Source organism: Pristiophorus japonicus, chromosome 7 (genome assembly GCF_044704955.1).
Source record: "Pristiophorus japonicus isolate sPriJap1 chromosome 7, sPriJap1.hap1, whole genome shotgun sequence".
Taxonomy (NCBI): domain Eukaryota; kingdom Metazoa; phylum Chordata; class Chondrichthyes; family Pristiophoridae; genus Pristiophorus; species Pristiophorus japonicus.
This window is the reverse complement of record NC_091983.1, coordinates 13,677,792-13,704,809: the sequence shown is the minus strand read 5'-3', so window position 1 is coordinate 13,704,809 and position 27,018 is coordinate 13,677,792. Positions and strand designations below refer to the sequence as shown.

The 27,018-nt window shown below is 51.0% G+C and overlaps 1 protein-coding gene across 2 annotated transcripts in view; it reads right to left on the bottom strand.

Moving 5' to 3' along the window:
- The window catches only part of vit (vitrin), a 75,751-nt gene that overhangs the window by 41,489 nt on the left and 7,244 nt on the right, over positions 1–27,018 (bottom strand). The window contains exons 2-10 of one of the 2 annotated variants that reach the window (XM_070884842.1): positions 22,863–23,003; positions 17,963–18,022; positions 16,105–16,261; positions 13,024–13,157; positions 8,641–8,718; positions 5,044–5,241; positions 2,446–2,484; positions 2,286–2,345; positions 2,118–2,180 (exon numbers count right to left, since the gene is read on the bottom strand). In XM_070884842.1, coding sequence (XP_070740943.1) covers positions 2,118–2,180; positions 2,286–2,345; positions 2,446–2,484; positions 5,044–5,241; positions 8,641–8,718; positions 13,024–13,157; positions 16,105–16,261; positions 17,963–18,022; positions 22,863–22,896 — 823 coding nt within the window. In that variant the 5' untranslated portion in view covers positions 22,897–23,003. The remainder of the gene's footprint in view (positions 1–2,117; positions 2,181–2,285; positions 2,346–2,445; positions 2,485–5,043; positions 5,242–8,640; positions 8,719–13,023; positions 13,158–16,104; positions 16,262–17,962; positions 18,023–22,862; positions 23,004–27,018) is intronic. The other variant, XM_070884843.1, reaches the window with a different exon arrangement.

Genomic DNA, 27,018 nt, shown 5'->3' with positions numbered 1-27,018 from the left:
GCGAGGATGACTTGCTTCCACAAGAGTTCACAGATGTTTCGATGAAGGACCCGATGTTCCAGTCCTGAACTCCAGTTGAGAGGGTGGAAGATGCCTGTGCGTGGATTTTTTTAACGTGGGGTGACTGTTGCTCACCAGCCACCACACGGGCTCGACAGAGCTAGGCCTTTATCCAGTGGCAAGGGTTAGCCAGGACGACTGGAGACCTGCTCTGCTGCACGGACCTAGTGCGCACACATATCTCAGTGTGGGCTGGTCCTTGCCTCTTCGGGGCCCAGAACCCTCATTTGCCGCACTTTCGGCCATGATGTTCCAGGGCCTGGCGCTCCAGCTCTATAGCCTCGACACACCTATGCACACACCCACAAGCGCACACACGTGCACACGCACACACCGCACACACACACCCACATGCGCACACACGTGCACGCGCACACCGCGCACACACACACACGTGCACACACACACATGCACACACACACACGTGCACGCGCACACCGTGCACACACACGTGCGCACACACACATGCACACACCTCTAACTACTCACTAGCACAACACTCACTGCACATCACTGGGGCAATTGTGCTGCAGCTCGAGAGAAAGGGAGAAAGAAAGAGGAACATAAGAAAAGAAATAGAAAGAAAGAAAGGAGAAAGGATGGTGAGCGAAAGAAGGGAAAGTGTAAAAAGGGTAAAAATCACAGGGGAAACATTCGGTTGCGCGAAAATCCCGCCCCACTTGCTAACTTTGAGTTCCTGCCCCTGAAAGGAAGTGGCGTGCAAGATAACACGCTGCACTTCCTTTCTGGGCCACTAGCGGGGCCGAGGTGTAGGGGCGGGGCGGGGCGCAGCGCTACGCTACTTCGCTCAAGCTGCAAACTCTGCAGTATAACAACGGCCTCCCTGGACCGGGCAGGCGGACAGACACAGCCTTCAAATCTCCGCCACCTCCGCTGTAACTATCGCCCCGCGAGCGCCCCCTGAACCCGTCGTTTGCATCGCTGAGATCTGATTGAGCCAGGCAGCTTTAGGAGGCCATGCCCAATGTAGGGTCCGGGGCAATAACAGGGCCCTGCACACGGTAAATGCATTATCATGGCTGGCGGAGCGGGCGCTACAGGTCACCGCCACCGCTAAACCCCCGCGGAGAAAGAAATAAAGAGGAAAAGGAAGGAGAAAGAAAGAGAGAAAGAAAGAAAGAAGAAAAGGAAGGAGAAAGAAAGAGAGAAAGAAGAAAAGAAAGAGAGAGAGAGAGAAAGAAGAAAAGAAAGGGAAAGAGAGAAGCAAGAGAGAAAGAGAAAGAGAGAAAGAAGAAAAGAAAGAGAGAAAGAAGAAAAGAAAGAGAAAGAGAGAAAGAAAGAGAGAAAGAAGAAAAGAAAGAGAGAGAGAGAGGGAAAGAGAGAAAGAAGAAAAGAAAGAGAGAGAAAGAAGAAAAGAGAGAAAGAAGAAAAGAAAGAGAGAGAAAGAAAAAAGAAGAAAAGAAAGAAAGAGAGAAAGAGAGAAAGAAGAAAAGAGAGAGAGAAAGAGAGAAAGAAGAAAAGAAAGAGAGAGAAAGAAGAAAAGAGAGAGAGAAAGAGAGAAAGAAGAAAAGAGAGAGAGAAAGAGAGAAAGAAGAAAAGAAAAAAAGAGAGAAAGAAGAAAAGAGAGAGAGAAAGAAGAGAAGAAAAGAGAGGGAGAAAGAGAGAAAGAAGAGAAGAAAAGAGAGAGAGAAAGAGAGAAAGAAGAGAAGAAAAGAGAGAGAGAAAGAGAGAAAGAAGAAAAGAAAAGAGAGAGAGAAAGAGAGAAAGAAGAAAAGAAAGAGAGAGAAAGAGAGAGAAAGAGAGAAAGAAAAAAGAAGAAAAGAAAGAAAGAGAGAAAGAAGAAAAGAAAGAAAGAGAGAAAGAGAGAAGAAAAGAAAGAAAGAGAGAAAGAAGAAAAGAAAGAAAGAGAGAAAGAGAGAAGAAAAGAAAGAAAGAGAGAAAGAAGAAAAGAAAGAAAGAGAGAAAGAGAGAAGAAAAGAAAGAAAGAGAGAAAGAAAGAAAGAAGAAAAGAAAGAGAGAAAGCGAGAAGCAAGCAGTCTGGAGAAGCAGAGGTGAGGTTGCGGACCATGTTGTGAGAGTGCACGGGCTGAACGTACCGAGACTGGTGCCCGAACTTGCCGTCCTATGGAACGCGATGGCCGGCTCCCGGCGGTGGACCCCTGGTGGCGACAAAAGCAGGGTGCAGCGTTACACAGTGCGATCCCACGGAAAGCGACACATTGGATGAAGGGGGCGCAGAGGGCAGGCGCGAGCGAGCGTGGTACCTGCGTGTGGCGGAGGGTAGTTCCCGTTGGCGCGCTCGGACACGGCTGATCCGCGGAATGCTGCAAAGGAAAGGTCACCCCGTCAGTCGGGATTTTTACTGAAACCCACAGCGACAAATGATAAAGTAAAGAGCGGCAGGAAATTAAAGTAGCTGCCTACCTGACTGCTGCCCTCTGCCATGTGGAGCAAGGACGTGACCTGGAATCCATACAAGTCATTAAAAGCCAGTAAGCACTTAAAGCAAATAATCAGAGGGGCTAATACAGTGTTGAGGGCTGGAATACACAGGGGCAGAAGTGATGCTTTGGTTATACAGAGCCTCGGTCAGACCCTGTCTGAAGTCACTGCGTTCAGTTCTGGGGCCCCCCACCTCAGGAAGGATAGTCTGGCCTTGGAGTGGAGATTCACCAGAATGATACCGGGGCTGAAAGGGTTAAATTATAACTCCAGGCTGCATAGACTAGGCGTGTTTTCCCCCGAGTATAGAAGATTAAGGGGTGATCTAATTGAAGTGTTTGAGATGATTGAAGGAGTTGATAGGGTAGATCGAGATTAACTATTTCCTCTGTCCAGAACAAAGGGACATAACCTTAACTCCTAATCCAGAGTCCTGCAGGACAAGACTTTCCAACCGTTTTCTGCCTTTGTCCTTTGAGGTGCTGGAGGTCATGGGGGACAGGAGGAAACGCGGTGGCCATTCAGCGCACAGCAAGCTCCCACAAACGGCAATGTGACAATTGTTCTGTCTGTAATGTACCAATGAATGACTCCACGAGGCAGTGTGTTGTACTCAAGCTGTAGTGACCTTGGTCCTTTATTCGTAACTCCAGAGTGAGGCAACCACATGGTGGCTCCCCTTTTATACAGCCTCTGCCACCAGGACAGGAAACCCCGGTCTCCACCAGTTACACCCTCTAGTGGTGCCAGTATGTATATACACAGTGTAAACCTTATTGATAGTACATCAGGTAACAAGTCTCCATCTTATGCAACTATACAGTGACTACACAGAGAATATATCTATAGTCTGCATAGATAACAGTGATCAGATGATTTGTTATAGTAATGTTAGTTGAGGGATAAGTATTGGCCCAGGACACTGGGGATAACTCCCCTGATCTTCTTCGAAATAGTTCCATGGCATCTTTTACATCCACCTGAGAGCACAGATGGGGCCTCGGTTTAACGTCTTATCCGAAAGACGGCACCTCCGACAGTGCAGCGCTCCCTCAGCACCGCACTGGACTGTCAGCCTGGATTTTGTGCTCAAGTCTCTGGAGTGGGACTTGAACCCACGACCTTCTGACTCGAGGCGAGGGTGCTGCCCTCTGATATTGATGAATAATTTAGAAGTGAAAACAAGCCGCATGCCGTTGGCAGTAATCGTGGCTTTTAAGAACATAAGAATTAGGAGCAGGAGTAGGACATATGGCCCCTCGAGCCTGCTCCCCCATTCAATAAGATCTTCATCATCATAGGCAGTCCCTCGAAATCGAGGAAGACTTGCTTCCACTCTAAAAGTGAGTTTTTAGGTGACTGAACAGTCCAATACGGGAATTACAGCCTCTGTCACAGGTGGGACAGACTGTGTTTGAAGGAAGGGGTGGGTGGGGAGTCTGGTTTGCCGCACGCTCCTTCCGCTGCCTGCGCTTGATTTCTGCATGCTCTCGGCGACGAGACTCGAGGTGATCAATAAGATCATGGCTGATCATCGACCTCAACTCCATTTTCCCGCCCGATCTCCATATCCCTTGATTCCCCTAGACTCCAAAAATCTATCCATCTCAGCCTTGAATATACTCAGAGACTCAGCCTCCACAGCCCTCTGGGGCAGAGAATTCCAGAGATTCACAACCCTCTGAGTGAAGAAATTCCTCCTCATGTCTGTCTTAAATGGCCGACCCCTTATCCTGAGACTGTGCCCCCTGGTACCAGACACTTATGTTCTTAGCTGCAGCTTCCCAGTCCTTGCTGCAGTCGTAGACCTTGCCCGAAGAGGGAATGGCAAGGGTCCTGCACAGAATGAATGATGGCCTTCCGTCAGCGAAGCTCCGTCACACCAGCCCCAGAGCCCAGAAAACGGATGGACAGAGGGACTGCTCTTAACCGACCTTTAGTGTTTTGGAGGGAGCAGCGTGCGGAGGCCTGGCCCGGGAATTGTTGCGGTCTCGGCCTGCGGGGCCATCAGCAGGCCGGGGCCATTGGCGGGAGCAGCGCGTGCTGCAGCAGGAGGGCGATGGTTGACTGCAGCGCGGGCAGGGCACAGCAGGAGGGGCGAAGGAGCGGCAAGAGTTTGTTGAGGGAAGTGACCGGGGCCCAGGAGAGTTGTGAATCTGGGGCCCAGAAGAGGCGAGGGCCCAGGGGCAGCACGGGCCCAGCCCGCACTGCGATACGTGTGTGTGTGCACTAGGTCCGTGCAGCAGAGCTGGTCTCCAGTCGTACATAGAACATCGAAAAATGTCCTGGTTAATCCTTGCCAAGATCTAGCTGTGTCAGGCCCGTGTGGTGGCTGGTGTACAACGGCCACCACACGTTAAAAGAAATCCACGCACAGGCATCTTCCACCCTTCAGGATGTAGTTCGGGATCCGGAATATTAGGTCCTTCATTGAAACACCTGTGCACTCATCCCTTTTTGGCACGGAAGCAAGTCATCCTCGCTTCGAGGGACCGCCTATGACGATGATGAGTGTTTTGTGGTCCTTTGGGACCCTGGCCCAGCCTGTGAACATCCCCCCAGTTCCCCACTGTCACTGACCTGCACCCCGTACTTCCAGCACAAGCGGTCGGGCGACGATGGTCGGATTGACGGTCCTTGGCTCAGCAGGTTTGGTGGTGGCCTCACGTGGAAGCTGTCGCGATGTTGCGGCCTGCCACGCGGTGCTGGACGTTGGTTCGGGGACCTTGGTTGTGGCAGGGGCCCTGGGAGCTGGTGCGTGGCTGCTCCTCAGCTTCTCTGTGTCCGAATCCCCCAAACCCAGGAAAAAAAGCCCAGGTTAATATCACGCCCTTTTTGCAAAGTTAAACTGAATTTGAGTTCAGCGATGATGAAAGAGCCTCCAGCCGCCAGGCCGTGTTCCAATGGTCCCGTTTCCCCCCCACCCCCTCCCCATGGCCTTGATCAAATGTCCCCCCCTCCCCATGGCCTTGTTCAAATCCCACCCCCCCTCCCCATGGCCTTGTTCAAATCCCACCCCCCCCTCCCCAGGGCCTTGATCAAATGTCCCCCCCTCCCCATGACCTTGTTCAAATCCCCCCCCCTCCCCATGGCCTTGATCAAATGTCCCCCCCCACCCCTCCCCATGGCCTTGATCAAATGTCCCCCACCCCCCCACCCCATGGCCTTGATCAAATGTCCCTCCCCCCCCCACCACCCCATGGCCTTGATCAAATGTCCCCCCCCCACCCCTCCCCATGGCCTTGATCAAATGTCCCCCCCTCCCCATGGCCTTGTTCAAATCCCCCCCCCTCCCCATGGCCTTGATCAAATGTCCCCCCCCCACCCCTCCCCATGGCCTTGATCAAATGTCCCCCCCTCCCCATGGCCTTGTTCAAATCCCCCCCCCCTCCCCATGGCCTTGATCAAATGTCCCCCCCCCACCCCTCCCCATGGCCTTGATCAAATGTCCCTCCCCCCCCCCCCACCCCATGGCCTTGATCAAATGTCCCCCCCCACCCCTCCCCATGGCCTTGATCAAATGTCCCCCACCCCTCCCCATGGCCTTGTTCAAATCCCCCCCCCCTCCCCTCCCCATGGCCTTGTTCAAATCCCCCCCCGCTCCATGGCCTTGATCAAATCCCCCCCCCCCCTCCATGGCCTTGATCAAATCCCCCCCCCCTCCCTATGGCCTTGTTCAAATCGCCCCCCCTCCCCATGGCCTTGTTCAAATCCCCCCCCCTCCCCATGTGCTTGATCAAATGTCCCCCCTCCCCATGGCCTTGTTCAAATACCCCCCCCCCCTCCATGGCCTTGATCAAATCCCCCCCCCCCTCCATGGCCTTGATCAAATCCCCCCCCCCTCCCTATGACCTTGTTCAAATCCCCCCCCCCCCTCCCCATGGCCTTGTTCAAATCCCCCCCCCTCCCCATGGCCTTGATCAAATACCCCCCCCCTCCATGGCCTTGATCAAATCCCCCCCCCCCTCCCTATGGCCTTGTTCAAATCCCCCCCCCCTCCCTATGGCCTTGTTCAAATCCCCCCCCCCTCCCCATGGCCTTGATCAAATCCCCCCCCCCTCCCTATGGCCTTGTTCAAATCCCCCCCCCTCCCCATGGCCTTGTTCAAATCCCCCCCCCTCCCCATGTGCTTGATCAAATGTCCCCCCTCCCCATGGCCTTGTTCAAATACCCCCACCTCCCCATGGCCTTGATCAAATGTCCCCCCTCCCCATGGCCTTGTTCAAATCCCCCTCCCCTCCCCATGGCCTTGATCAAATGTCCCCCCTCCCCATGGCCTTGTTCAAATCCCCCCCCCTCCCCATGGCCTTGATCAAATGTCCCCCCTCCCCATGGCCTTGTTCAAATCCCCCCCCCTCCCCATGGCCTTGATCAAATGTCCCCCCTCCCCATGGCCTTGATCAAATGTCCCCCCTCCCCATGACCTTGTTCAAATCCCCCCCCCTCCCCATGGCCTTGATCAAATGTCCCCCCCCCTCCCCATGGCCTTGATCAAATGTCCCCCCCCCCTCCCCATGGCCTTGATCAAATGCCCCCCCCCCCCACCCATGGCATTGATCAAAGGCCCCCCCGCCATGGCCTTGATCAAATGCCCACCCCCCCCCCATGGCTTTGATCAAAGGCCCCCCCCCCCCCCCATGACCTTAATCAAATGCCCACCCCCACCCATGGCTTTGATCAAAGGCCCCCCCCCATGACCTTGATCAAATGCCCACCCCTCCCGATGACCTTGAGCTACCGCCCCCCCGCCCTCCCTCCCCACCCCCCCCCCAGAGTTCCTCATCTATACAAGGGGAGTCCGCCTCCAGTTTTGCTCCCCTCACTTCGCTGGGTGTGTCTCCCCAAGTTCTCCCCTCGGCGCACTGCCGACTATCATGGTCCGTACCTGCTCAGACCCCAGCCGCCCTGCAGCAATGCGACCGCAGAGCCTCGCGGCAGGCTGTTCATCTATGTAGGGCATCACGGCTGACCAATTTTATCCTCCCCACCCCCCGCCTCCCCCAACACCCACTCACCTGCCCTGTCCAGCAAAATTCTTGCAGCTCAGAAGGCGGCCATTCAGCCCATCATACCTGTGCCCGATTACTGGGCAACGGGAACTATGGCTGATATTTGCCCCATTCCTAGCCGTAGGTGCACTGGAGCATCCGTATCTCTGCCCACTCGGATGCACACGCACACGCACACACTCACACTCACACTCATACACACACACACTCACACTCATACACACACACACTCACACTCACACACACACACACACACACACTCACACTCATACACACACACACTCACACTCATACACACACACACTCACACTCACACACACACACGCACTCATACACACACTCACACACACACACACTCATACACACACACACTCACACTCACACACACACATACACACTCATACACACACACACTCACACTCACACACACACACACTCACACACACACACACACACTCATACACACACACACTCACACACACACACACTCACACACACTCACACTCACACACACACACACACTCATACACACACACACTCATACACACACTCACACACCCACATACACACACACTCACACTCACACACACGCACGCACACACGCGCACACGCACACACTCACACACATGAACACACATACACACTCACACACACCCACACACACACACATACACACACACACTCACACTCATACACACACACACACACTCACACTCATACACACACACATACACACACACTCACATTCATATACACACACACACACTCACACACATACACACACACACACTCACACTCATACACTCATACACACACACACTCACACACATACACACACACACACTCACACTCATACACTCATACACACACACACTCACACGCACACACGCACACACTCACACACATGCACACACACACACATACACACACACAAGCACACTGCTGATATTCGTCTAACTCAACACAGCCCATGGTTGGATCTTGCTGGTGTGTTGGCTCAGTACCATACTGGGGCATTGCTCTCCCCAGCTGAGCCAGTGGGACACCTCCCCCTCCCCAGCGAGATTATGTTAATGAAGTATATAAGAGAGTGTTTAACTGGCATGATGCTTTTGACAGAGTTTGCGGTTCGTGTCCCAAGCCACCAGTCCCAAGCTAGAACAATTACCGGTCCTTATTCGCGAGGTTCTTGATGGCAGAAATTCAAGGATTGAGGGGTAGGTCAGTCCTTTCTGTTGTTTGGGCCCTAGAGGAAGAGGCAGAAGGAGGATTTGGTTAATGGCTGCTCGTGAGATCCGACATCATGGTGAGTACAAAGCACAGTTGGTACATTGACATAAGAACATAGGAGCAGGAATAGGCCATACGGCCCTTCGAGCCTGCTCCGCCATTCAATAAGATCATGGCTGTTCATTGACCTCAACTCCACTTTCCCACCCGATCTCTATATCCCTTGATTCCTTTAGAGACCGAAAATCTATCGATCTCTGCCTTCAATATACTCAATGATTCACATTGATAGCAGCTCGCACCATGTTGTGGCTCAGTGGGTAACACACTTGCCTTATGGGTTCAACACCCACTCCAGGATCTAGGCTGACACTCCCAGTGCAGTGCTGAGGGAGTGCTGCACTGTCAGAGGGGCAGTACTGAGGGAGTGCTGCACTGTCAGAGGGGCAGTACTGAGGGAGCGCCGCACTGTCGGAGGGGCAGTACTGAGGGAGCGCCGCACTGTCGGAGGGGCAGTACTGAGGGAGTGCTGCACTGTCGGAGGGGCAGTGCTGAGGGAGTGCTGCACTGTCGGAGGGGCAGTGCTGAGGGAGTGCTGCACTGTCAGAGGGGCAGTACTGAGGAGTGCTGCACTGTCAGAGGGGCAGTACTGAGGAGTGCTGCACTGTCAGAGGGGCAGTACTGAGGGAGCGCTGCACTGTCGGAGGGGCAGTACTGAGGGAGTGCTGCACTGTCAGAGGGGCAGTACTGAAGGAGCGCCGCACTGTCGGAGGGGCAGTGCTGAGGGAGCGCCGCACTGTCGGAGGGGCAGTGCTGAGGGAGCGCCACACTGTCGGAGGGGCAGTGCTGAGGGAGTGCCGCACTGTCGGAGGGTCAGTGCTGAGGGAGCGCTGCACTGTCGGAGGGGCAGTACTGAGGGAGTGCCGCACTGTCAGAGGGGCACTGCTGAGGGAGCGCTGCACTGTCGGAGGGGCAGTGCTGAGGGAGCGCTGCACTGTCGGAGGGGCAGTACTGAGGGAGCGCTGCACTAAAGGAGGGGCAGTGCTGAGAGGGCGCTGTACTGCCAGAGGGGCAGTACTGAGGGAACACCGCACTGTCGGAGGGGCAGTACTGAGGGAGCGCTGCACTGTTGGAGGGGCAGTACTGAGGGAACACCGCACTGTCGGAGGGGCAGTACTGAGGGAGCGCCGCACTGTCGGAGGGGCAGTACTGAGGGAGCGCCGCACTGTCGGAGGGGCAATACTGAGGGAACACCGCACTGTTGGAGGGGCAGTACTGAGGGAACACCGCACTGTCGGAGGGGCAGTACTGAGGGAGCGCTGCACTGTCGGAGGTGGCGCCTATTCCTGGCCAATATTTATCCTTCAATCGACATAATAAAAAAACAGATTATCCGGTCATTATCACATTGCTGTTTGTGGGAGCTTGCTGTGCGCAAATTGGCTGACACGTTTCCCACATTACAACAGTGACTACACTTCAAAAGTACTTCATTGGCTGTGAGGCACTTTGGGATGTCCTGAGGTGGTGAAATCAATATATAAATGCAGGTCTTTCTTTCTGGCCTCAGAAAGGAAATTCAGGTGCAAATTGTACGATTTTCTGATTGGCTCTCCCCTCTGCCACCAACACGGACTCTTAACGTTAACTTCAACATCGCAACATGGTTAATTGCTGCCTCCTATTGGCTGACAAGAAAGAAGAAGCTTTATCAAATCCTCGGGGTCCCAGAGTGCTTGCTGTAAGTGTTGTAATGTAGGAATTGCAGCAACCAATTCACATACAACAAGATCCCACACAGTAAATGAGGTGAATCTGTTTTTGTTATGTTGATTGAAGGGCAAATATTGGCCAGGACACCGGGGAGAACTCCCCTGCTCTGCTTCCAATAATGCCATAGGATCTTTTACATCCACCTGAGAGGGCAGACGGGGCCTTGGTTTAACGTCTCATCGAAAGACAGCACCTCCAACAGTGCAGCGCTCCCTCAGTACTGCCCCTCCGACAGTGCGGCGCTCCCTTAGTACTGCCCCTCCGACAGTGCGGCGCTCCCTCAGTACTGCCGCTCCGACAGTGCGGCACTCCCTCAGTACTGCCCCTCCGACAGTGCGGCGCTCCCTCAGTACTACCCCTCCGACAGTACTGCACTCCCTCAGTACTGCCCTTCCGACAGTGCGGCGCTCCCTCAGTACTACCCCTCCGACAGTGCGGCACTCCCTCAGTACTGCCCCTCCGATAGTGCGGCGCTCCCTCAGTACTGTCCCTCCGACAGTGCAGCACTCCCTCAGTACTGCCCCTCCGACAGTACTGCACTCCCTCAGTACTGTCCCTCCGACAGTGCAGCACTCCCTCAGTACTGCCCCTCCGACAGTGATGCACTCCCTCAGAACTGCCCCTCCGACAGTGCAGCACTCCCTCAGTACTGCCCCTCCGACAGTGATGCACTCCCTCAGAACTGCCCCTCCGACAGTGCGGCACTCCCTCAGAACTGCCCCTCCGACAGTGCGGCGCTCCCTCAGTACTGCCCCTCTGACAGTGCGGCACTCCCTCAGTACTGCCCCTCCGACAGTGCAGCACTCCCTCAGTACTGTCCCTCCGACAGTGCAGCACTCCCTCAGTACTGCCCCTCCGACAGTGCAGCACTCCCTCAGAATTGCCCCTCCGACAGTGCGGCGCTCCCTCAGTACTGCCCCTCTGACAGTGCGGCGCTCCCTCAGTACTGCACTGGAGTGTTAACCTCAACCTTCTGACTCAGAGGGTTGTGAGAGCCACCCACTGGGTGGAACCAATGCTTTTGATTTTGGCAGCGATAGCTAACCAGGATTTTGGCGACATGTGATAAAGCAGGGCCTTTTGTCGGCTTGACAGCCCTCCAGGAATATCCTGGCGCCGGCAGGAACTTAAAAGGAATCCCCTGGGCACACAGCCAGGAACAAAAAAATCCAGAGAAATATCATCTTTCTGTGAAGACATTTGTTTATTAGTTATAAAAAGTAATGGAGATGGGAAAAGTGGCTGTTCGAGCGGACGAGGCGGTGGGAGCGGGAGGTCATGTGATGTAACCTCCAGGAATGCGCCCAACCAGAGTTGGCAAGTCCTTGGTTTGGTGGTTGAGTTTAACTCTGGCAAGAAACGTTTGTAAGAAGGGAGGTCTCGGGTCAACGTTAATTTTACACAAGGTAGTCACTCCAGCTGGAGCGCGAAAGGGAAGGTCTGGATTTGACCCTTCCATTTCTTTCTCGTTAATCGCAATGACTGGAAAGTTAGGAGCTAGAATTGACCCTTGCATCTGGCTCTCCAATCTGCTCTCCCACGACGGACGTTCCCCCAGCAGGCTGAGCGGCCTGTGGCCTGTGAGCACCATTGGAGCAGGCCGGGGAGCGGAGGGAGCAGCACGTGCTGGAGCAGGAGAACAACCGCAGTGACCAAGGTCCAGGTCGGTGATTGGAGCGTGGGCAGGTACAGCAGGAGCGGCGAGGGCGGGGCGAAGGAGCGGCGAGAGATTGTGGAGGGATGTGATCGGGGCCCAGAAGAGGCGAGGGCCCAGGGGCAGCACGGGCCCAGCCCACACTGCGATATGTGCGGGCACTAGGTCCGTGCAGCAGAGCAGGTCTCCAGTCGTCCTGGTTAAACCTTGCCACTGGACCAAGACCCAACTCTGTGGCTGGTGTGCAAAGGCCACCACACGTTAAAAAAAATCCACGCACAGGCATCTTCCACCCTTCAGGATATAGTTCACGATCCGGAATATCAGGTCCTTCATTGAAACACCTGTGAACTTGTTGTGTATGCAATAACTGTTAGACTGAGTACTGCAAAACTCCAAGAGGTATGACCTTGGCTCTGCTTTAATAAGGCCCAAAGTGACTAATATACAAAATAGCTGGCCTTTTATACTTGGGCTGCACACATGTGCGTGCAGCCCAATGGCCTCCAACAGTGACGCCATCTAGTGGCTAGTGATCCCAAAAGTACATACATGACAGAACTTTTTGACGTGGAAGCAAGGCATCCTCGATTCGAGGGACTGCCTATGTTGATGATGCTGTGGTAATGCAACCGCTGATATAAATAGAGTGAAAGGATCATGTGACATCACATGATGACAAGTTCCTGTAGAAGCCAGCTTGTGTGTGTGTGTGTATGTGTGTTTGTGATATTGTGAAGAATATATCACACACATCGGATGCCCCCCCAGCTGACAAAACCTCTCCCTCATCCTTTAATTCTTGCTGCTGAACAGCAAACCCACAAAATCAAGGGTAAAATAGAACCTTCAGTCTGGGTTTGTTGATTATAAGTAGAGCTCGGAGTGGATTACCTGAGACTGTGAAAGACTCTCTCCACCTGGGCAGCGAGAGGGAGCGAACACCATTGGAGAAGGTCCCTGTGTAGCTGGAGCTGCTCGGCACTTTCTGCACGTGAATCTTTCCTCCGCCATTATCGATGACCCCACTGCGGCAGACAACGGGCAGGTTAACAACTCCCTGCTCCATTTCAAAATTCTCATCCTCATTCTCAAATCCCTCCAGGGCCTGGCCCCTCCCTCGCTCTGTAACCTGTTCCATCACTACACCCCTCCCTATCTCTGTAACCTCCTCCAGCCCCTACAACCCTCCCTAGCTCTGAAACCTCCTCCAGACTATAACCCTCCCTATCTCTATAACCTCTTCCAGCTCCACAACCCTCCCTATCTCTGTAACCTCCTCCAGCCCCACAACCCTCCCTATCTCTGTAACCTCCTCCAGCCCTACACCCCTCCCTATCCCTGTAACCTCCTCCAGCCCTACACCCCTCCCTATCCCTGTAACCTCCCCCAGCCCTATAACCCTCCCTATCTCTGTAACCTCCTCCAGCCCTATAACCCTCCCTATCTCTGTAAGCTCCTCCAGCCCTATAACCCTCCCTATCTCTGTAACCTCCTCCAGCCCTATAACCCTCCCTATCCCTGTAACCTCCCCCAGCCCTATAACCCTCCCTATCTCTGTAACCTCCTCCAGCCCTATAACCCTCCCTATCTCTGTAACCTCCTCCAGCCCTACAACCCTCCCTATCTCTGTAACCTCCTCCAGCCCTACAACCCTCTGTATCTCTGTAACTTTCTCCAACTCTACAACCCTCCCTATCTCTGTAACCTTCTCCAACTCTATAACCCTCCCTATCTCTGTAACCTCCTCCAGCCCTACAACCCTCCCTATCTCTGTAACCTTCTCCAACTCTATAACCCTCCCTATCTCTGTAACCTCCTCCAGCCCTACAACCCTCCCTATCTCTGTAACCTTCTCCAACTCTATAACCCTCCCTATCTCTGTAACCTCCTCCAGCCCTACAACCCTCCCTATCTCTGTAACCTCCTCCAGCCCTACAACCCTCCCTATCTCTGTAACCTCCTCCAGCACTACACCCCTCCCTATCTCTGTAACCCCCTCCAGCACTACAACCCTCCCTATCTCTGTAACCTTCTCCAGCCCTACAACCCTCCCTATCTCTGTAACCCCCTCCAGCACTACAACCCTCCCTATCTCTGTAACCTTCTCCAGTCCTACACCCCTCCCTATCTCTGTAACCTCCTCCAGCCCTACAACCCTCCCTATCTCTGTAACCTTCTCCAGCCCTATAACCCTCCCTATCTCTGTAACCTCCTCCAGCACTACACCCCTCCCTATCTCTGTAACCTTCTCCAACTCTATAACCCTCCCTATCTCTGTAACCTTCTCCAGTCCTACACCCCTCCCTATCTCTGTAACCTCCTCCAGCCCTATAACCCTCCCTATCTCTGTAACCTTCTCCAGCCCTATAACCCTCCCTATCTCTGTAACCTCCTCCAGCCCTACACCCCTCCCTATCCCTGTAACCTCCTCCAGCCCTACACCCCTCCCTATCCCTGTAACCTCCCCCAGCCCTATAACCCTCCCTATCTCTGTAACCTCCTCCAGCCCTATAACCCTCCCTATCTCTGTAACCTCCTCCAGCCCTATAACCCTCCCTATCTCTGTAAGCTCCTCCAGCCCTATAACCCTCCCTATCTCTGTAACCTCCTCCAGCCCTACAACCCTCCCTATCTCTGTAACCTCCTCCAGCCCTACACCACTCCCTATCTCTGTAAGCTCCTCCAGCCCTATAACCCTCCCTATCTCTGTAACCTCCTCCAGCCCTACAACCCTCCCTATCTCTGTAACCTCCTCCAGACCTACACCCCTCCCTATCCCTGTAACCTCCTCCAGCCCTACACCCCTCCCTATCCCTGTAACCTCCCCCAGCCCTATAACCCTCCCTATCTCTGTAACCTCCTCCAGCCCTATAACCCTCCCTATCTCTGTAACCTCCTCCAGCCCTACAACCCTCCCTATCTCTGTAACCTCCTCCAGTCCTACAACCCTCCCTATCTCTGTAACCTCCTCTAGTCCTACAACCCTCCCTATCTCTGTAACCTCCTCTAGCCCTACACCCCTCCCTATCTCTGTAACCTCCTCCAGCCCTACACCCCTCCCTATCTCTGTAACCTCCTCCAGCCCTATAACCCTCCCTATCTCTGTAACCTCCTCCAGCCCTATAACCCTCCCTATCTCTGTAACCTCCTCCAGCCCTACAACCCTCCCTATCTCTGTAACCTCCTCCAGTCCTACAACCCTCCCTATCTCTGTAACCTCCTCCAGTCCTACAACCCTCCCTATCTCTGTAACCTCCTCTAGCCCTACACCCCTCCCTATCTCTGTAACCTCCTCCAGCCCTACACCCCTCCCTATCTCTGTAACCTCCTCCAGCCCTATAACCCTCCCTATCTCTGTAACCTCCTCCAGCCCTATAACCCTCCCTATCTCTGTAACCTCCTCCAGCCCTATAACCCTCCCTATCTCTGTAACCTCCTCCAGCCCTATAACCCTCCCTATCTGAAGTGCTGGAGAAGGTCTCAGCCTTGAATATACTCAATGACTGAGTATCGACAGCCCTCTGGGGCAGAGAAATCCAAAGATTCAGAACACTCTGAGTGAAGAAATTTCTTTTCATCTCAGTCTTAAATGGCCAACCCCTTATCCTGAGACTGTGCCCCCTAGTTCCAGACACTCCAGCCCAGGGAAACAACCTCCCTGCATCTACCCTGTCAATCCCCCTCAGAATCTTGTATGTTTCAATGAGATCACCTCTCGATCTTCTAACCTCCTGAGAGTATGGGCCCAATCTACTCAATCTCTCCTCATAGGACATCCCTCTCATCTCGGGGACCAATCTAGTGAACTAAAGGAGAACCGCACCAACTGAACAGCCTCCTTCTATGGTGGTCAATTCTGCTATTCTAAGTAGGTTGAGCCCAAGACAAGATGGCTGACACAACATGTTGCCGAGGAGAAATATGACACTTTGAAAACCACTTGGACATTATGGAAATGGAAGAGCTGGAGACCTGTGGATAGCTGCACCGCACACACTGGAAATGGATGCGTAGATGTCCGTGCCCCATACGGCCTGCTTCGTGACCAGACATCCTGGTGGGCATCTCGCTACAAACTCGGACACCTTTATCTTGCCCGCTCTGATGTCACAGTCTATGTGAGGCACGGCTGGAGGTGTAAGCACAAAGAGACATTTAGAGTCAAACCACGTGGCGATAACCGTAGGGTACAAGTCAGAGGATGTCATGACCAACCTGTACATAACTCTGGTCAGATCATACACTGTGTCCAGTTCTGGTCAGACCCACCTTGAGCACTGTGTCCAGTTCTGGTCAGACCCACCTTGAGCACTGTGTCCAGTTCTGGTCAGATTAGTAATAGGACTGATACCGGTTGAGCCTCCCTTATCCAGAACCCTCGGGACCTGGCCTGTGCCGGATGAGGGATTTTTCCGGACGAGGGGTGGTCACTTTAAATTGGATGGTACAGATACTGAGCAAGGGGATATCGGGGTTGGCTGACTTGGGGCTGACAGTGCAGCAGAGAGATCGTGGGATGGGGGGGAGGGGCGGTGGATCGCGGGGTCAGCCCAGCGATTGCGGGAGTAGGCAGCGAGGAATGACTTCAATATGTTCAATTTGTTCATGTCAGAGTTCTGCGCATGCGCCACCCGGTGGTCGGGAATGGTTCCAGACGAGGTGTGGTTCCGGATAAGGGAGTTCTGGATCAGGGAGGTTCAACCTGTACCTGGAAATTCCTCTCCGCTCGAGGAGTGATCAACATATGGGGTCCTCGTGGAGGGGTAAATCTGGGATGTATTTAAGAAACGAGTAGATACTGCAATGTGTAGGCTGCTCCTGGTCAAACTTACCTGGGCCAAGTGGACCTTTCCAACTGTCATTACCTTGTGACCTCTTGGCATCACAACTATTCTGGGCAGCTGTAAATGTTCCCGTTTTGAAGTGCATCATTAACATTGATCCGTAGCCTGGTCAGTGGAGCAGAGCTGTTTCAGGAGATTTGTGGAACCTCCCCCAGCCATCTATCTGTCCCACCTTGGCGATACTCATAACTGGTTTCTAATGCAGCAACAGTTGTATTGCTCTGCAAATAGGATTTTACACAATCTCAGTGCTTTATTTGTGGTACATTACGCAATCACTGAATATCCAAGGGATGGACAGTTTGCCTGGAATTTACAGCACAGAAACAGGCCGGTGTTTCTGCTCCACATGAGCCTCCTCCCACCCCTCTTCATCTCACCCTATCAGCATATCCTTCTGTTCCTTTCCCCTCATGTATTTATCTAGCTTCCCCTTAAATGCATCTATACTATTCGCCTCAACCACTCCCTGTGGCAGTGAGTTCGACATTCTCACCACTCTCTGGGTGAAGAGGTTTCTCTTGAATTCCTTGTTGGATTTATTAATGACTATGTTATATGACCTCAAGTATCTGAACTCCCCACAAGTGGAAACATCTTCTCTATGTCTATCCCCAGCCTGTGCAGCCTTCCTGATAGTTACAACCTCTCAGTTCTGGTATTATCCTGGTGAATCTTTTTTGCTCCCTCTCCAGTGCCTCTATATCTTTTTGTAATATGGAGACCAGAATTGTGCACAGTGCTCCAAGTGTGGTCTAACCAAGGTTCCATTCACATTTAACACAACTTCTCTGCTTATCAATTCTGTCCCTCTGGAAATGAATGCCAGCCTGTTCAATTGTTCCTGACAGGTATAACCTCTCGGTTCTTCAGAAATCAACCCCAGTGCTTGGTCTGTTTTTATATGAGGAAAGAGTTGGATGGACTTGGTCAGCAGGAAGCAGTTGCGTGGCGGGCCCGTCTCACGGTCAGATACGTTCACCTACGTGTTCTTTTGCTCTTGCGCTCCTTCTCTCTCACGCCATCGGATAAAGTCAGCAACAGGACTGTGAAGAAAAGAGAGAGAGAGACAAAGGACCATCAAGACTCAGCTTGTCTAAACCGCCCAGCAAACGCACACAAGTTTTAGGATCGCGTGTTCCTGACGTGCTTCTTGCCCGCTAGGGCTGCGTATTGTGAAATGCCAAGCCCACTCCTCGCCGCGCTTCTTACATAAGAACATAAGAAATAGGAGCAGGAGTGGGCCATACGGCCCCTTGAGCCTGCTCCGCCATTTAATACGATCATGGCTGATCTGATCATGGATTCAGGTCCACTTCCGTGCCCGCTCTCCATAAACCTTTATTCCCTTATCGTTTAATAAACTGTCTATTTCTGTCTTAAATTTATTCAATGTCCCAGCTTCCACAGCTCTCTGAGGTAGAGAATTCCACAGATTCACAACCCTCTGAGAGAAGAAATTCCTCCTCATCTCAGTTTTAATAAGATCATGCCCTCTAGTTCTAGTCTCCTCTATCAGTGGAAACATCCTCTCTACATCCACCTTGTCAAGTCCCCTCATAATCTTACACGTTTCGATAAGATCACCTCTCATTCTTCTGAATTCCAATGAGTAGAGGCCCAACCTCCTCAACCTTTTCTCATAAGTCAAACCCCTCATCTCCGGAATCAACCTAGTGAACCTTCTCTGAACTGCCTCCAAAGCAAGTATATCCTTTTGTAAATATGGAAACCAAAACTGCACGCAGTATTCCAGGTGTGGCCTCACCAATACCTTGTATAGCTGTAGCAAGACTTCCCTGCTTTTATACTCCAGCCCCTTTGCAATAAAGGCCAAGATTCTGTCTTACAGACAGAACTCGACGGTTGAAAATTATTGGATGGAAGATCACAGCTCCGTGATTTCCTGACATATACTCCCAGGGGCCGGGACCACATGCCAAGAGCGTACATTCGGAATATTCACCCTCAAATGTTTGGTCGTCGCAAATCAAAGAAATGATGGAAGCAACAGCTGTTCGTTGAATATTCGGAAGGGTCAAGAGTTCTTTGAACACATACTGAGGACTTATTTAAATTATTCAACCTAAATAGAGACTGAAATAAAATAAGTTCTTCAAAAACCTTGCATTTCTATAACACCGCTCACACCCTCAGGATGTCCCAAAGTGCTTTATAGCCATTGAAGTGTAGTTATTGTTGTAATGTGGGAAACGTGTCAGCCAATTTGTGCACAGCAAGCTCCCACACGCAGCAATGTGATGATGACCAGATAATCTGTTTTTAGTGATGTTAATTGAGGGATAAATATTGGCCCCAGGACACCGGGGATAACTCCTCTGCCTTTCTTTGAAATAGTGTCACGAGCTCTCATCCAAATGTCTCATCCGAAAGATGGCACTTCCAACAGTGGCTAACTGAGGAAATCAGGGATGGTATCAACTTGAAAACAAAGGCATACAATGTGGCCACAACTAGTGGGAGGCCAGAGGATTGGGAAACTTTTAAAAGCCAGCAAAGAACGACTAAAAAAATAATAAAGAGAGGGAAGATAGATTATGAAAGTAAACTAGCATGAAATATAAAAACAGATAGTAAGAGTTTCTACAGGTACATAAAAAGGAAAAGAGTAGCTAAAGTAAATGTTGGTCCCCTAAAGGATGAGACTGGGGAATTAATAATGGGGAACAGGGAAATGGCAGAGACGTTGAACAAATATTTTGTATCGGTTTTCACGGTAGAAGTCACTAAAAACATCCCAATAGTGGATAATCAAAGGGCTATAGGGAGAGAGGAACCTATCCTACAATCACTAATGAAGTAGTACTCGGTAAAATAATGGGACTAAAGGCAGATAAGTCCCCTGGACCTGATGGCTTACATCCTAGGATCTTAAAAGAAGTGGCTGCAGAGATAGTGGATGCATTGGTTGTAATCTACCAAAATTCTCTGGATTCTGGGGAAGTCCCAGAGGATTGGAAAACTGCAAATGTCCCTATTTAAGAAAGGAGGCAGACAGAAAGCAGGCAACTAGAGACCAGTTAGCCTAACATCTGTCGTTGAGAAAATACTGGAGTCCATTATTAAGGAAACAGTAGCAGGACATTTGGAAAAGCAAAATTCAATCAAGCAGAGTCAGCATGGTTTTATGAAAGGGAAATAGTGTTTGACACATTTTCAGGAGTTCTTTGAGAGTGGGGGAACCAGTGATGTGTTGTATTTGGATTTCCAGAAGGCATTCGATAAGGTGCCACATAAAAGGTTACTGCACAAGATAAAAGCTCAAGGGGTTGGGGGTAATATATTAGCATGGATAGAGGATTGGCTAACTAACAGAAAACAGAGAGTGGGGATAAATGGGTCATTTTCCGGTTGGCAAACGGTAACTAGTGAGGTGCCACAGGGATCGGTGCTGGGTCCTCAACTATTTACGATCTATATTAATGACTTGGATGAAGGGACCGAGTGTAATGTAGCTAAGTTTGCTGATGATACAAAGATGGGTGGGAAAGCAAATTGTGAGGACACAAAAAATCTGCAAAGGGATATAGACAGGCTAAGTGAGTGGGCAAAAATTCGGCCGATGGAGTATAATGTGGGAAAATGTGAGGTTATCCACTTTGGCAGAAAAAATAGAAACGCAAATTATAATTTAAATGGAGCAAAATTGCAAAATGCTGCAGTACAGAGCGACCTGGGGGTCCTTGTGCATGAAACACAAAAAGTTAGTATGCAGGTACAGCAAGTGATCAGGAAGGCAAATGGAATGTTGGCCTTTATTGCAAGGGGGATAGAGTATAAAAGCAGAGAAGTCCTGCTACAACTGTACAGGGTATTGGTGAGGCCACACCTGGAGTACTGCGTACAGTTTTGGTCTCCATATTTACATTGGAGGCTGTTCAGAGAAGGTTCACTAGGTTGATTCCAGAGGTGAGCGGGTTGACTTCTGAAGATAGGTTGAGCAGGTTGGGCCTTTACTCATTGGAGTTCAAAAGAATGAGAGGTGATCTTATTGAAACATATAAGATAATGACCGGGCTCGATAAGGTGGATGCAGAGAGGATATTTCCATTCATAGGGGAAACTAAAACTCGGAGGCACAGTCTCAGAATAAGGGGCCGTCCATATAAAACTGAGATGAGGAGGAATTTCTTCTCTCAGAGGTTTGTAAATCTGCAGAATTCTCTGCCCCAGAGAGCTGTGGAATTGAATATATTTAAGGCGGGGATAGATAGCTTTTTGAGCGATAAGGGAATCAAGAGTTATGGGGAGCGGGCAGGGAAGTGGAGCTGAGTCCATGATCAGATCAGCCATGACCTTATTAAATGACGGAACAGGCTTGAGGCACCAGGTGGCCTACTCCTGCTCCTATTTCTCATGTTCTTATGTTGCTTCAGCACTGCACTGGAGTGTCAGCCTGGATTTTTGTGCTCAAGTCCCTGGAGTGGGACTTGAACCCACAACCTTCTGACTCAGAGGCGAGGGGGAGGCCCACTGAGCCACAGCTGACACTACACAGAAGGCAAAATACAGCAGCGGATGCTGGAAATCTGAACTATAAACAGAAAATGCTGGAAACACTCAGCAGGTCAGGCTGCTCCTGCGGGGAGAGAGAGAGAGAGAGAGCTCAGGTTGAACTTTTCGAGAGCTCATGGACCTGAAATGTCAGCTTTGTTTTGTTCCCCACAGATGCTGGTTAGAAGCTGGAATTCTCCACCACAAACTGTTGTCGAACATAAGAACATAAGAAGTAGGAGCAGGAGTAGGCCATTCGGCCCCTCGAGCCTGCTCCGCCATTCAATGAGATTGTGGCTGATCTTGAACCTCAACTCCACTTTCCAGCTCTATCCTCATGTGCCTGGATTCCCTCAATATTGAAAGCAGAGTGGTGCATCAGTTCTTTTTAAAAGGGAACTGGATGGTGGCAAGTGAAAGAGGAAACATTAAAGGGTGCGTGGAATGGGCAAGGGAGTGGAGTTGGACCTGGTGGCTCTCGGCGAGAATGGATGGTTTCCGTGCCGGAACATTCTACAGACACAAAAATGATCTGCTATAACGTCAGTTCAATAAAGGAGGTATAATCTCAGCTCAGCTTTGGACCAGGCACGAGGTGACATCCTCCCCGCTTCGTATCTCCCCCCACCATCCCCACAGAAAGAAACCTGGACAAGATCGGGAACTCATCACGTGGGGAGCTCGGATGTACAAAACCAAGTCCAACCAAAGCCATCAGGCACTACGTCATCCACTAGCCAACTGGGCCTTGAGTACAGAGGACTGGGTGTTACTGTAATCCAGGTCGTCGATTGGAGCATGGGCAGGTACAGCAGGAGCGACGAGAGATTGCAGAGCGATGTGACCGGGGCCCAGGAGAGGCGTGAATTTGGGGCCTAGGAGAGTCGAGGGCCCAGGGGCAGCACGGGCCCAGCCCACACTGCGATATGTGCGCGCACTCGGCCCGTGCAGCAGAGCAGGTCTCCAGTCGTCTCAAGTAACCCTTGCCACTGGACCAAGACCTAGCTCTGTCAAGCCCCGTGTGGTGGCTGGTGTGCAACGGCCACCCCACGTTAAAAAAGTCCACACACAGGCATCTTCCACCCTTCAGGATCTGGAATATCAGGTCCTTCATTGACACACCTGTGAACTCATCCTTTTTTGGTGGAACATGTCATCCTCGATACGAGGGACTGCCTATGAAAAAGAAAGGAGGTGTGAATTGATTGGTGGAAGCAATCTGTGATAGCATCTCGTTTTTTAAACAGGACAACTGCACGAGGGAGGGTGAGGGCAAGCTACACATTGCTTAGTGTGGAATCTGGTGTCTCTTGTGCTCAGCGCAGGCATTGACTCATGCAAATAAAGGGGCGCGAGATTTCTGCTACCTACCGAGGGTGAAGGCTCCTATAGCGGGAGAGCTCATCGCGAGATTGAGGTTGGGTCACAAAACGCACTCTTAGGCTTTAGATGAAGTCACTTCTGGGAACACCACCTCTGCTGATCACGTGAAAACACACGGAGTGTCGTCATCTGAAGTGTAAACAGAATTATAGAACGTGTTAGAGCGCACAACAGTAACAGCTTGCATTTATAGAACGCCTTTAACACGGTAAAAGGCACGTCGCAGGAGCATAACCAAACAACGTCTGACACCGAGCCACATAAGGAGATATTAGGACTGGCACCTGGTCAAAGTGGCAGGTTTTAAGGAGCGCCTTAATGAAGGAGAAAGCGAGACGGAGAGGTTTAGGGAGGAACTTCCAGAGCTTAGGGCCCCGGCAGCAATTAAAAGCGGGTTTATGCAAGAGGCCAGAATTAGAGGAGCGCAGAGATCTTGGAGGGTTGGTTAGAGAGATAGGGAGGGGGGAGGCCATGGAGGGATTTTAACACGAGGATGAGAATTTTAAATTTATTGCAATCACTGAAGGAACAGCTTTATACTTTAAGGTTTGAGATGTGTTGTCACACATATTGGGCAGGATTTTCAGCTTTGATGATTTCGGGGCGGTAATTACGGCGGGACGGTAAAGTTAGAGCCCGGGGACAGTTTGCGCCTCAGTCAGTAAAATTGGGCAGCTAGGCCCTGCGTCAGGGGCGCAGCGCTAAGAGAGGCGTTGTACACCTCCCCCAGGCGTTAGCATGGGAAGATCCCGAGCTAAAGAGCCGGGCCGGGAGCGCTCCGAGGGACGCCCGAGGAGAAACAACCCACCCCCCCCCCCACAAAAACAATCCCAAAACATAGCCCACGCCACCACAACATAAATCGCAGAAAAAACTAGCAGAAAAAACAATCACCCTTACCTTAGGAGTCCATTACTTACCTCTCTGCAGTCGGTATCGTTGCACTACCTGATTTCCCAGACGGCCGCTTCGGGGCGCGCTGCGGGGCGCGCTGCGGGGCGCACGGGTCGGGCGGGAGACAAAAACTGCGCCGGTGTCGCGACCAGTGGCGTTGCACACCGGGCACAGCTCTTCCGGGCAGTGCTCCTCTGCACCGCCACTAAACCGGACCCGAGGATGGCCGCGAGGCGCTGGAGGCTGACCATTGCCGACGCTCCGGGGCGAAAAGCAGAGCGGAGAAGACCCGAAAATCCGCTTGCACTAAGTTTTGTGGCGGTTTTTAATAGAAAGAAAGACTTGCATTTATATAGCGCCTTTCACGACCACCAGACGTCTCAAAGCGCTTTACAACCAATAAAGTAATTTTGAAGTGTAGTCACTGTCGTAATGTGAGAAACGTGGCAGCCAATTTGCGCACAGCAAGCTCCCACAAACAGCATTGTGACAACGACCGGATAATCTGTTTTGTGGTGTGTTGATTGAGGGATAAATATTGGCCAGGACACAGGCAGAACTCCCCTGCTCTTCTTTGAAATAGTGCCATGGAATCTTTTACGTCCGCCTGAGAGAGCAGATGGGGCCTCGGTTTAACGTCTCATCTGAAAGACAGCATCTCTGACAGTGCAGCGCTCCCTCAGCACTACACTGGAGTGTCAGCCTAGATTTTTGTGCTCAAGTTCCTGGAGTGGGACTTGAACTCACGACCTCCTGACTCAGATGTGAGTGTGCTGCCCACTGAGCCACAGCTGACACTAAAAAAAAAGAAATCATAGAAAAGGAACAAAAGAAATAACTTTTATTGATATTACTTCTTTCATAACCCAGGAGGTGATGTTGATTGAGGGATAAATATTGGCCAGGACATCGGGGAGAACTTCCCTGCTCCTGCAAACAGCAATGTGATAATGATCACATAATCTGTTTTAAGGATGCTAATTAAGGGATAAATATTTTCTAGGACACCAGGGAGAATCCCCCTGCTATTCAAACAGTGCCGTGGGATATTTTATGTCCACCTGAGAGAGCAGCTGGGGCGTCAGCTTAACGTCTCAACCGAAAGACAGTGCAGATCCTAAATAGTTTACTTCCCTTGCTTTCCAAACTTCCAGAATCCGGGAATCCATTTGGGAGGTGGGAAATTTGTTGGAGCAATTAGCTACTCATTAGCTTAAAGAAGTCGCCATTGGTCATTTTCTCAGCCAATCATGGCCTAGAACTCTCAATATGAGCATGGTCACAATTGCAGACACAACTGTCGCTCAATCTGTCATGTGATTTTTCCACATCCAATGGGAACGCACGTTTCCTGGGTCAAGTCATCTCATCCAATGTGCTGGTGAACTGACTGTGTTTGTGTGCAGGCAAAGGGGAGAAGGGTCTTCACGGTCTTCAAACAGAGCTCCAAACATTGTTATAGAAAAGGGTGTGATGCAACCATGGTGCAAGTCAGTAACTATAACTGCACTGCACCATCTGTCTGGCTCTCATCGTCTCTCTCTCTCTCTCTCTCTAACTCTCTCCCCCTGTCTCACTGTCTGTCTCTCGCTCGCTCTCGCTCTCTTTCACTCTGTCTGTCTCTCGCTGTGCCCCCTCTTTTTCTCTGTTTCTCTGTGTCTCTCTATTTCTGTCTGTGTTTCTGACTCTCTCTTTCTATGTCTCTCTCTCTTTCTCTGTCTCTCTGTTTTACTGTCTCTCGCTCTCTCTCTGCCCCTCTCTTTCTCTGTCTCGCTCTCTTGGTCTCTCTCTCTCTCTCTCTCAGCTCCCTCTCTCTTTCTCCGTCCCTCTTTCTGTCTCTCTGCCCTTTCTCAGTCTCTGTCACTGTCTCTGATTCACACTCTCCAGAACCTATGGGTTTTGCTTTATATACAATAACCCAGTCTCTGAGGATTCTTACACAAATGTTAGTAGTTTGTAGATGAGAGCTTCTGAAGAATGGTCAAGTAATATTAACTAAAACAACAAAATAGCCTTGATGCTAAAAGTCTTATCTTATATCCTAGTATAGCCCAGAAACCAGTCTAACACACACCAACACAGTCCAAAACACTCCAACACACCCAACACGGTCCAATATAACCCAACACACCCAACACAGTCCAACACAGTCCAACACAACCCAACACAGTCCAACACACCCAGCACACCCCAACACGGTCCAACACACCCCAACACGGTCTAACACACCCCAATACAGTCCAACACGACCCAACACACCATAACACATTCCAGCGCAGCTCAATATAGCACAAACCTAGTTGATTCTAGCCTCTCTGAGCACAGTCCAGCGTAGATCAGCTCCCCACTACATTAAAGTACAAAAATCCACATTTTAGGTGAAATTCATGTTTTTACAATAATTGGAGATATGTCTGAAATAAATATACCAAGGGTATCCCACTGAACCACAGCCTGGGAATCCACAGATTCCAACAACTCTATAAATATTGACACTATTGTTAACTTTGAGAAGTAGGAGCAACACCATTGGGGCCATGCAAGTAGTGAGTCGGGTTAATAGGTGGTGCTCTCTCGTAATGCATCCCACCGGTCAGGCACTGTGCTGTAGGAACGGCTCCACAGGTCTGAAAGGACAGGATGAGTAGATGTGAATGGTGAACGATTCGATTGGAATTGTGGCAGCTGTAAAATAGGATTAGGAACACTTTCCTTTTAGTCAATCATGAAAGGACTGCTTTTAAAGCTGCCCTTGTGTGTCATTCCACCTCCGAGCCAGTAGCACTTTGGAATAAGTCATGCGTTAAATCAACCATTGCCTTGGAAACAGCTGCTTAGCAACAATGCAATCTGCCATTTATTTTGGTAGCTCCCGGTTAGTTCTAAGAGCCATGGAGTTCAACCTTTCCTCTTATGAAGACTAGTCGCTCAGTATCTGGGGAGCTGTTGAAGTTGTGTGCCAATAGTGACTGAGTTAATTCCATGGACCTGTGCTGTGATAGCTAGTTTAAACGCATGTATGAGTTGCAACAGTTATACAGTCCTTTCTGGCGTAAAAACACAAAAGAAAAAGTGGTCCAACCATGGCTAACAAAAGAAATTAAGGACAGTATTAGATCCAAAGAGGAGTTATACAAAGTTGCCAGAAAAAGTAGCAAGCCTGAGGATTGGGAGCAGTTTAGAATTCAGCAAAAATGGACTAAGAGATTGATTAAGAGGGGAAAAATAGAGTCTGAGAGTAAACTTGCAA